At 37.6% G+C, this 12,435-nt stretch overlaps 1 protein-coding gene across 1 annotated transcript in view; it reads left to right on the top strand.

Annotated features, from left to right (window-relative positions):
- The window catches only part of TRPM6 (transient receptor potential cation channel subfamily M member 6), a 166,895-nt gene that overhangs the window by 135,304 nt on the left and 19,156 nt on the right, over positions 1-12,435 (top strand). Inside the window, exons 29-33 of the mRNA XM_024930189.3 lie at positions 1,730-1,821; positions 3,375-3,433; positions 6,184-6,209; positions 9,950-10,000; positions 11,469-11,534. Coding sequence (XP_024785957.2) covers positions 1,730-1,821; positions 3,375-3,433; positions 6,184-6,209; positions 9,950-10,000; positions 11,469-11,534 — 294 coding nt within the window. The remainder of the gene's footprint in view (positions 1-1,729; positions 1,822-3,374; positions 3,434-6,183; positions 6,210-9,949; positions 10,001-11,468; positions 11,535-12,435) is intronic.

Below are 12,435 nucleotides of genomic sequence, written 5' to 3'. Positions count from 1 at the left end.
GTCATATATTTATATTATATATATTAGGTATTATATTTTTTATAAATAGTATAATTTATGTTTAGGATGTTATATATCATTCTTAAATCATTTAAATTCTTTCCAATGAATTTCAAACATCGAGAGATACAAGTGGCAGGAGGTTTCTGGGAAAGAATCTCATTAAGTCAGATGATCAGAGGGGGAGGTAAAGCTAGGGAAATAGGTTGATCCGAGTGCCCGGCTAATCTGAGTGAGTAATGAGGCCCACTGTCTTTCTTGAACCACATCCAGAGTTGAGAAGCTTGTTTTTTTGAAACGTGTCTGAGTTAATAATTAATTGAAAAAGAATTTAAAAAATAAAAGTCTGTGAATAGGCAGATGCCCTATCAGGTAGCATTCTCTCTCTCTGTTTTTATTTTAAAGACAGGGTCTGGCTCCATCACCCAAGCTGGAGTATAGTTACGTGATCACAGCTCACTGCAGCCTTGACCTCCTGGGCTCAAGCGATCCTTCCACCTCAGCCTCCCGAGTAGCTGGGACTATAGCATGTGCCACCATGCTTGGCTAATTTTGTTTATTTTTTGTAGAGATGGGGGTCTCACTATGTTACCCAGGCTGGTCTCAAACTCCTGTCCTCACGTGATGCTCCTGTCTTGGCTTCCTAAAGTGCTAGGATTACAGACATGAGCCGGCTACTCCACTTGGCCTTCAAATAGTATTTTTTATACTTCTTGTATACTTTTTTTTTCCAGCACAAAATCATTAGGAAAAATGCAACCGTTATCTCCTATTTTTAGTCAGGACTCCTAATAAGTATTATTCTCAGAATTAATCCAACCAAGTATTCACTAAATATTTATTATGCATCTACTATATGTAGTAACTCTGTAGGTACCAGCTACAAAAAGAATAACAGTAATGAACCTCATCATCCTTTTTAATAAAAGGCTAAAAATTAAATCTATTTATTTGATGGCATTCCTTTCTTTTTTTTTTTTTTTTTTGAGACAGTCTCACTCTGTCGCTCAGGCTGGAGTGCAGTGGCACAATCTTGGCTCACTGCAACCTCCGCCTTCGGGTTTCAAGCGATTCTCTTGCCTCAGCCTCCTGAGTAGCTGGGATTACAGGTATGCACCACCACACCTGGTTCATTTTTATATTTTTAGTAGAGACAGGGTTTCTCCATGTTGGTCAGGCTGGTTTTGAACTCCTGACCTCAGGTGATCCACCCGCCTTGGCCTCCCAAAGTGTTGGGATTACAGGTGTGAGCCACGGCGCCTGGCCTCTATTATTCTTTTGTTGTTCTTTTTAAGTAGCCTACTATGATGTTTGATGCAGTTGCTAAGGAAGGATTCCTAACTAGACTAGGAATGGAATTAAATTTCACATATTTTAAATAAAGCATGTGCAATAGTGTGCAGGATAAGGTAGATATAAAAAATTGCTAAAGGTGTTGTCTTATAAGAGGACAGTTTATGGATCATTTAATTCTTGACTTCAATAGAGAAGTGTAAGTTGTTATAAATGTGAAAGTAACTATAGAAGAATAGAAATAGAATATATAGTTTTCAACCTCTTGAGAAAAAAAGGATAAAGGAAACTTGGTAAAACTTGCTAAAAACAGAAAGGGAAAACTATATCCAAGTTTAAATGAATGTACTGTGTTCAGATTTTTCTATTTGGGAACTGTGATTTGAATGTAACACATTTTCATGTATTTTCTAATCTTTCTCTTCCTCTTTACAAGGTGTAGAACCTTACATACATCAGAAAATGAAAACTAAAGAAATTGGACAATGTGCTATACAAATCAGTGATTACCTAAAGCAGTCTCAAGAGGTAAAAATATTTTAGGAGTTAAAAAAAAAAGCATTCGAGCATGCAGTGCTACTCTTGACTACGCCCATTTTACCTTTATGTCCCTTAATTGGCTTCTACTTTTTATTGACAGTCTGCTTAATCTTTGTTTTGAAGCTATGCTCAGTTGAATTTCTGTTCTATTTTTTCAATCCCCTCCACATTATTCTTTCTTTGACATTTTCTTTATGCAATTTACCTATCCACTCAATAATTTATCCTGGGGATGTTCAGCATGAGAGAGAAAGAATTCAGGAGTTTTCAAAACTGTTTTCAAATATATGAAAGTTGTCATGTGGAAGAAAAATAAGCTATTTTCTATACACTTTTAAGAGGTAGATCTAGAATCAACATATAGAAGCTACTGGGAGACAGATTTCAGCCCAATCTGAGGAGAAATTTTTAGCAATTGGAGCTTTCCAAGCATGGAATGATTTATTTCTGGAAGTAGTGAGTCCCTCACTAGTGCGATCAGTCAAGCATAGGCTGAACAAACCTCTTTGCAGGCATGATGGAGGGGATTCAAGCCTTGCAGGGTAAAGACCCTTAGTGTTTCTTCAATGCTGAGATTCTCTGGTTTTGCAGTCTGTTTTTCTTGCTGTCTAAAAATATGGGCCTTGTTTTGTGCCATCCGCCACGTGGGAAGTGTGAATAGTTAGCTTAACCCAAGAAACCTAATTTTAAGTCTTTGTTTGAATATTACCTGTTTGAACTTGAGAACTGTTGAGACATGACCTTTATGGCTAACAACCTCAGATATTCTTGTAGGAATAGCATCTGTGAAAGATTTTCAAAGTAAAGTGTCAGACTACTTGAGGGTGATTGGAAGCAGGGACCTGTGTTCAAATTCTGGCTCTGCCACTTTCTACGTTTCAAAGCTATGTACATCAGTTAACCTATGAGCTTCATTACCTGTATCTCTAAAGTGGGACTAATGCCATCCTTATAAGATTATTGCTAATGGACAGCAAAAATAACAACTATGAAAAGGCCTACCTAGAGTAATGCCTGGAGTATACTAAGTCTCAGGAAATAATTGAATTTGAGTAGGAAATCAAATGAGGTAAATCCAAGGTAATGTTATTTTAAATAATCATCATGACCTGAGATGAGAATCTTTTCATAAGACATAACAATGTGATGATCCGTGTTGTCTGTCAACTTGTACTTTCATTTTTCTCCATGTCATTAGCTGATTGTGTATGTTCAGTCCTGATTAACTGATTGTGTATGTTTAGTCCTGATTTTCTATGTTCAGTCTGTAAAAAATTTCATATATTACATTTTCTGTTTGATATCTCCTTAAAGGTAATTTCATTCTGTTAAAGTCCATCAACACACTGAGTAACTCTGACATTGCTCTAACATTATGCATCTTTCTAGCTTGGGTTTAGTATGGTTTTTAAAAGAAGAATATTCAGGTAGATGAAGAAAAAAGAAGGATTCTCCAAGGAGTGTGTTTGGCAGATCATTCCTAGAAACTTGGGGTGGGACTATGTTGAGCACACACGTAACGGCCTTTCCCTTCTGCTCAGGATCTCAGCAAAAACTCTTTGTGGAATTCCAGGAGCACCAATCGCAATAGGAACTCCCTGTGAGTATTTCTAAATGTTTATGTTTAAGAATCTTTGGCTTCTATTTTTTTAACTTGGTTAGGAACAAAGGTTTAATTTAGTCAGAAAGGGAGAGAAAAGAAGTGTGTGTCAAATGACAATACTTTTCTCTTGTTAGCAGAATGAAAATGATTTCTTCTCCAAGTTTTCCTGTTTGTGGCAACAAGATCTCACCTGAGTTCCTTTTAAGAATATAACGAAACACATACTCCTACAACAAATTAAACATTTGCCTTTTCAGTGTCAAAACACACATAGAATAATGATTATCATATCTTTTTGGATAGATAAGATTGTGAATTTGCATAAAAGAGTAGAAATAAGTCTGTCTTACTTAAAGAAACAGACTTAGACTGAACACCTGATTACGTTTATTCTTTAATTTTAAAAATAGTTATTTTTTCCTTTTAGTTTATAAGGCATATCTTTTTTGTTTTTGGTTTCTCAGTAGCATGCTAATCATCAAAGCAATAACTCTGAGAAAGATTGAGACAGAGAGGGAGAGGAAGACGGGTTGGAGAGAGAAAGAAGATAGAGAACTCACTTGAGTATCTTCCTGGAATTTTATTAGTATATATCTAGAGAAATAAAAGTTGTAAATCAACCAAGCAAAGATTATTCTATTTTATTTCTAGTATTTTCTGGACTTTCCTAGTTGCATCATCACATTAACTATTCATACAGGTAGAATTCAAAACCATCTACTCTATGGAAGTGCCAGTTGATACCCAGCAGGTAGAAGGTGACTTTCAGTTTGCAGTCAGCTCTGTTTAGAGATGGTCTTTCTCTAGGGCTCCCATCATGGACCCTGTGCAAGCCTGCCTCCAGACTTAAAGGACACATGACTTTCTTCTCCCAAAGGTTCAGTAGTTTGTGCTCATGCAGAGTAGGGGTTTATTGCAGCATGAAATTGAACAATAATCGTAATTGTACTTTCTTTCTTAAGGACCTTAAATGCTGAAGATATTATTTGAATGTATTTATTCAGACTCGCCTATGGCCACTTGTGCATTTGAGCAGGGCAAGTAACAGTTTAAAGAGAACTAATTTCAGCCTGTGAACATTTAGCAGCCACGTGGGCTAATGAAACTGATTTGTAGGCTTGTCCAGAGACATTCACAGACTCATTTGTAGGCATCTGCTTTGCATAGTTCAGGAATCCTTTAGTTTAATTGATCCAGAAGAACACAAACACAGTTACATCTTATATATATTGTGTGATCACAAAGCTAATTAAAAAACAACAACTGCTTTTCAATTAGCTTAGGATGTACACAGTAAATGACTTACATACATATCTGGTGCTCATTTTTCTATAAAAACACTTGCAGCACTGAAAAGTTACTTCTTTATTGATACGATAGGGATTAGATGTAACTAATACTTCTCTTTCAAATATATATACAGTCATGCATCAATTAACGACAGGATACATTCTGAGAAATGTGTCATTAGGTGATTTCATCGTTGTACAAATATCGTAGAGTGCATTTACACACACCTAGATGGTCTAACCTACTACACACCTAGGCTATATGGTTTAGCTTATTGTTCCTAAGCTACAAACCTGTACAGTATGTTACTGTACTGACTACTGTAAGCTATGGTATTTGTGTAACTAAACACAAAAAAAGTACAGTAAAAATACAGTATAAAAGATAAAAAATGGTACACCTGTATAGGATGCTTACAATGAATGGAGCTTGCAGGACTGGAAGCTTGCTCTGGGTGTCAGAATGAGTGAGTGCTGAAAGAATGTGAAGGCCCAGGACATTACTCTACACAACCGGAGACTTTATGTGTACACTTAGGCTACACTAAATTTCTATAATTTTTTTCTTTTTTAAATAACCAATTAACCTTAGCTTTACCGTAACTTTTTTACTTGATAAACTGTAAAACATTTAAAAATCTTTTTGACTCTTTTACAATAACACTTAAAACACAAATACATTGTATGGTTGTACAAAAATATGTTCTTTCTTTATATCCTTATTCTAGAAGCCATTTTCTGTTTTTAAATTATTTATTTATTTTCACTTCTTAAACTTTTTAAAAATATGAAGACACAAATACACACATTAGCCTAGACCTACACAGGATCAGGATCATCAATATCACTGTCTCCTGCCTCCTCATCTTGTCCCACTGGAAGGTCTTCAGGGGCAATAACACACATGGAGCTGTCACCTCCTATGATAACAATGCCTTCTTCTGGATACCTCCTGAATGACCTGCCAGAGGCTGTTTACAGTTAACTTAAAAAGAAAACATAAATATAAGGAGTACATGCTAAAAGAATGAAAAAGAGCATAATATAATAAATACATAAACCCGTAACATAGTCATCCATCATGATCATCAAGTATTATGTGCTGTACATAGTTGTATGTACTATATTTTTATATGACTGGCAGCACAGTAGGCTTACTTACACCAGCATAATTACAAACACATAAGTAATGCATTGCGCTGTGACATTATGATGGCTAAGACATCACTAGGTGTTGGGAATTTTTCAGCTCTGTTATAATCTATGGGACCATTGTAATATATGCTGTCTGTCGTTGACCAAAACATCATTAGGCAGTGCATGACTGTATATGTATTTCACATGTATATAAAATATATACTTTGTGTTGTTACTGTTCCATGTGCTGTTTCCTTTTTTTTGATAACTGTAAGATTTAAGGCAGCATTATCTAAACAACTTCATTTTTTTTTCAAACAGGCTGAAAAGTTCAATTGGAGTTGACAGTAAGTTTTTCTATTTAAACATTTTATTTTTTATTTTTTCATCTTTTTAATGCTGAGGTTCACTGTCCTGCTGATATTTTTGTCATTCTTGAAATTGTATTTATGACTTTTGTCCATCATGCAATGTAGAAAGTTCAGTAGAAAAGTAGAAAGTTGAATATCTTTCTTCAGACAAATTGGGATTGATGTCTGGTTTAAAACTTTTTGAATGACTGTTTCTGACTGTTATTTCTCCATTTTCTGTGTGAATGAGAGTATAACCACTGAACTCATTTTGCTCACCAACTCTTACTGTCCTTTTGTTTTTTCACACATTACTCATTAAGAGCCATTTATAAGATTGTTATATGGGTGCCTTTTCCTGTAGGGTTTTAGTAAGATCTGGGGCCCCAAATGGCTAAATAGGATTAGGTCATGTGAGACAGCTCCCTGGTAAAGCCACTATAATTACTCTCAAACTTGACTACAATTTACAAACTCCTTTCCATATTCTTGACTCCTTGATGTAAAGGCACCTTCATCTTCTGTGTTCTTGTTCCATCACACTTTCTTGGGTTTCCAGTACTCCCCCACCTCCTTTGCAGTTGATTCCTTCTCCTCAGCCTACCAACAAATTTAGGTTGTTTCTATACAAAGGAAACAAATAGTCTTTTTCTTGATTTACCTAGCTTTCAAGCTGCCACTCCAACCCTTCACCTCCAAATTCATTGAAAGAGCAATTAACATTTGATCTTTAGCCCATGGTGTGTGCCCCATCACTTTTCTGAAACTCCACTACAACTGCTAACTCACATGACTCTTCTCAGTTCTTGTTGAACTCATGGCATTTGATATTGGCCATTTTTCCTTCATGGCACCCTCTCTTTTCTATGTTTCCTTGAGGCTCTTCTTCTTTGGCTGTTCTACTTCTTTGTCGACTTATTTTGGTCTTTCTGAGAGCCTCTTGTTCCTTCATGCAAGCTGGAAATCTTAAGTCTTTTACAATCTCCTTCCCACCCCATTACTCTTAGCTATTAACCTTGCCTTCTAACTCCGTCCCTCCCCCGCCACTCCCCACCCCCTCATCTTCAGAGTGATCTGTTTGGTCTACCCTACTGCTCCTGCCTTAAAGCCACCATTATTTATTTTCCAAAACAAAAGTGTATACTTTCATTTGCCCTTGAGTTTGTCTTAGCAGTCTGATTGGTTTGTCTCCTTTTAAACTTTCCTATGTTTCTATCAGAATTATCTTTATGAATGCTAAATCATCACTCAGGTAGAAGCTTTCAATGGCTCCCTGTTACCCAAAGGTAGACTGCAAACCCCTGAGTTTTTCCTCAATGCTCTTGAAAGCTGGATCTCAATTCAAATTTCCAGGCCCATAGGCATGATCCCTTTCATTCATTATTTCTGCCTTGCAGAATATGACTGACCACATAGTAACACCTCCATGTGGAGGTCTAAAAGGTGTCTCAAACAAAATGTTCCAGCACTGTCCTCTCTCATCTCAGGAAATGGCAACTCTATCCTCCCAGTTCCTGAGGCCAAAGTCTTGCAATACTTGTCTTCCATTTTTTCACATCCCTACATCCCATCTATCAGTAAATCTTTCAAAATATAACAAGACTCTGATAATGTTTTGCCATTTCCACATAACACCATTTTTTTTTTTTTGAGATGGAGTCTCACTTTGTCGCCCAGGCTGCAGTGCAGTGGCGTGATCTCAGCTCACTGCAAGCTCTGCCTCCTGGGTTCATGCCATTCTCCTGCCTCAGCCTCCCAAGTAGCTGGGACTACAGGCACCCACGACGCCCGGCTAATTTTTTGTATCTTTAGTGGAGATGGGGTTTCACCGTGTTAGCCAGGATGGTCTCAATCTTCTGACCTCGTGATCCGCTCGCCTCGGGCTCCCAAAGTGCTGGGATTACCGGCGTGGGCCCCCGCACCTGGCCATAACACCATTTTTAAGCAATCGTAATCTCTTCCTTGGATTATAGTATGGCCTCCAAACTATTGTTCTCTAGTAGTCTTTTTTCCAGAAACAGCCAGAATAATCCTTTTAAACTGAAAGTTGAACTGAGTCACTCTTGCTCAAATGGCATTCCTCCTCACTTTGCAAAAGCAAAGTCCAAACAGAGTCTACAATACTCTGTTCTGCTTTCCAGCCACCCCTCAACCTCATTTCTGTCAGTGCATTTCACTGTGGCTACACTCTCCTTAAACATGACAAGCATGGACCTGCCCCAGGGCATTCGCACTTGCTGTTACTTATCACTGGAATACTCTTCATTTATTCATATTGCCGCCCCTCTCTTCCTTCAACTCTGTGCTCAAATTTCACCTTATGAGAGAGGCTTTGCCTAACCACCCTATATAAAACAGCAACTTTCCTTTCCCCATGCTTTCTAACTCTCTTAAGTTGATGCATACACACACACACACACACACACACACACACACTATACTATATGCACTATATATTTATTTTCTATTTCCTTTTACTAGAATGTAACTAGAGACTTTATCTGTTTTGATTACTGCTCTTCCTCTTGAGCATAGACCAGTGCCTGGCACATAGTAGGTACTCAATAAATGTATATTGAATAAATACGAATGTGGTCTCACAGCTCCTTAAGCAGTGAAGCCAGGACTGAAACTCAGTTTTATCAGACTCAGATGCCCATACACTTTAAGCATTTCACACTGTTTATGAAGGCCCTACCTTCCAGGTGGAATTAATGTGTTCCATAAACCTCTGTATATACCTTTATTATGTATATTACTTTAACTGTATTGTGATTATAGTTACCTGTCTCTCTCTCCTAATACATTTGCTTTTCGGTAGGGTGGGAACCACACCTTACCCATATCTCTCATGCCTAGTATGATCCATAGTGGGAGAGGAATACTTTTTGTTTTTATTGATGACTTCAGAAAGAAACAGTCTTTTCTGCTGATCTTACTTTTTGCCAACACTCCCTAAAGGAAGTGATTCTCGTTCCTTTCCTTATCCAGCAACAAAAACCCAGAGAGATCTGCGAAATTGGGCTCATTATGCTGCTTACTCTGCGAGGTATAAAACAGTTGCCATCATGAGACCAAAGTCCTCCACTTTAATTTTGATTTTATGAAATAGCAAAACTGTTGCAAGGGATTTCTGTAGAGCCTTGTAATTTAGGACTGGAGCAGACAGAAGAGAATGAGTTAAACTTGGAAGAGGTGTTCCCAACACATAGTCCTTGTATAACCAAACAAATCTCTTGGTGCTATATTATCCACCCTCTTCTTTGTTTCCAGTATATAGCTTTTAATGTATTTTCAGCATTTTGTTGTTATTTTAGGTCAGTGAAGTAGTCTGTTAATAACTTGGTATTAATACTGTCTTTTTACGGGTACTGCATCTTGGTAGGGAGCTCAGAGAATCATGCTTCTGGGATGTCGTGAAGTATGATGGGCAGCTGAGTGCCTTCTGCAACCCAGAGGTGTAATTGATTCAGAGGAAATACATCTTTGAGGCTAATATTACCTGCCTTTCTTCAATTCCCTATATAAATATGTTTGGAGATATTACATTGATGATTGGAAGCTGTCAGGATACCATGCGCAATACTGTGGTTAAAAAATATTAGGCAAGCTTTTTCAAATACTGAGAAGCCATTCTGATTAACCTGTTCAATAATAACTTTGAAGGCAATATATTCATAAACATGTATTTATCTCCAGCCACGTAATTAAAATGCCAATCTCCTCTCTAATTTCAGAGATCTCAGCCTCCTTAAAAAGCCCTCAAGAGCCTCACCATCATTATTCAGGTAGGATGCATATGCACATAGACATGTCAGCTGAGCTAAATGTCTGTGCTTCTGCATTTGTAAACAGAAACATTGACAAATTCTGTGTTACTGACATGGCTCGCGACTTGAAAAGTTATTGTTCACTTTGATGGGAAGAACATTCCAATTTCTAACTTTGCCATTGACTTGGGAAAACAAGTTTTCAGAATTTAAGAGAATTTGCATTTTTGCAAAATGTTTGCATTCTCAAGTTCCAGATTGCAAAGTACAAAGATGACCTTGAGATCTAAAAATTCTTTGCACGCTCAAAGCAGCCCCAAGCCAGAGATCTCAATGTTTTGGACTGGGGAAAAGGCAGACCTGAAAGTAGTTCCTTGAGGGAGGGTTTTGTACCCTCAATGGGGCCTCAGTGAGTATGATCACTGAATGAAGGCCAACCCCACAAAGTGAGTTCAACAAAGATGTTATTAAACAAAAATGTCAAGGGTCTTGACTCTCTTAAGCAACATCACTTCACAGTGCTTCAGTTGTCTTTCTTTCAAAGTGGGAATAATTGTACTTGCCCTTCCTGAGGAACAGTCTGCCAAAGGGCTAGTTGAGAATTAAGAGGAAAACACTTTGAAATACAAAGCAATATAAAAACCAACTGGACTTGTGCCATTGGATGGTTTCTTGGGAGTCATTGCTCTCAGCATTGGATGAGATAATACATGGGCAAGCCTTTTACAAATCTAAAGCTCAATACATGAGTAAGAGCTTATTGGTGCGATAATTACTGTTATAATTATATGAGGTTGTTTGTTCAGGGTCTAGTAATAGATTGCCTTATCCTGAATTCTCCTTTGTAGTGAATAGAGTTGCAGTGGATTCCAGACTCCTCAACCCAGGCTCTTACAACTGAGTCTTTCAGCTCGGCAGTAATCTATTATTTTGACTCCAGCTGTCAACTTAAGAAAGTCTCTAGTGAGAAATACTGTAACTCATATTGACTCTGATCTGTTAGGCTATAGCTCTTAACAGGAAAATGCAGATCACTCGCTTCTAATTAAAATCGGTCTTCAGCTCTCTCTGGAAAAAGAAGATGAACTGTGCAAAGTGAACAGTAGGTGTCCCCACAGCCCACTGTGCTTTGGATTTGCTTCGGAAAGGAAAACCAAAGTCCACGGATTAAAATGCCATTTAAAAGAAAGTTCCACATATGTATGGATTAGTATGTGATTTGGTATTCAGGAGAGTGGAGGTGATAGTCGTACCTCAGACCATGTGACATAATCTCATATTAAATGCCTCTAAAATTGGGATTTCTTTCCTGTTTAAGGCATAGTTTATTTTTAAGACTGTATTATAGATTATATTTTTGATAATGGCAAAAATAAGAGGTCTTTGAAATTAAATAGCATTATATGAATATATTGATGTGGAGAGGCTTTCTGTAAATTCAGCCACTGATGCATACTTAAAATAGAAAATCTGTTTTTGTTTGCAGCCATTGAAAGGAATAATTTAATGAGGCTTTCTCAGACCATACCATTTACACCAGTCCAACTGTTTGGTGAGTAGCATTTCTACCTTCTTGAGTTTATGCCAGGACAGAGGCATAAAATCTGAGTGAATCAAAGGAGAAACCACATTGCATTATTTTAGTTGAAAATTTTGTTTTGTTGATAGTTGTAGTTTAGTGAGATTCATTTCCTAAAATGGAAATTCTTGTTAACTGTCATGGCCAGCATTCAGTGACAAAAGCTAATACTATGGGAATAAGACCTATAATGAGCAGCAGTTGGGAAGAAAGCAATAATATTGCACCTGGCATTCACTGACTCAAGGCTGGAAGTAAGTAGGAAAGAAAAGAACAAACCAACCATTTATAATAAGCACAGGAGAAAGCGATAAATGTCAATATGGTGAAAGCCAACAGGCATCTGAAGAGAAATGCTTTGTGTATTGTTTTTTGTTTATTTTGTTTTGTGTACACTAATTGCTCTTACCTCAGACTGCAAATGTCATTTTAAAAGTCTGGAGTAGTAAAGAAAAACAATCTCACCCTGGCTAAAGCTACCAAAATTTCTCTGTCTGGCAGGATAAGGCATGAGCAAGTTGACAATATAGCAAGGGTCCCCAAAGTGTCCTTGATCTTGATTCTTCTCACACTGTTCACATGGGGGCAGACCAGGTTGGCTTCTGATTGTTTTTATTTATTTACTTTTTATGTTTTTTTGAGATGGAGTTTCACTCTTGTTGCCCAGGCTGGAGTGCAATGGCGGGATCTTGGCTCACTCTAACCTCTGCCTCCTGGGTTCAAGTGATTCTCCTGCCTCAGCCTCTCATGCAGCTGGGATTAGAGGCGTGCACCACCACGCCCAGCTAATTTTTGTATTTTTAGTAGAGATGGGGTTTCACCATGTTACTAAGGCTGGTCTCAAACTCCTAACCTCAGGTGATCTACCCGCCCC

The sequence above is a fragment of the Pan paniscus genome, chromosome 11 (assembly GCF_029289425.2).
Source record: "Pan paniscus chromosome 11, NHGRI_mPanPan1-v2.0_pri, whole genome shotgun sequence".
Classification (NCBI taxonomy): domain Eukaryota; kingdom Metazoa; phylum Chordata; class Mammalia; order Primates; family Hominidae; genus Pan; species Pan paniscus.
The sequence above is the reverse complement of the archived record's forward strand: the minus strand, read 5'-3'. Positions and strand labels throughout refer to the sequence as shown.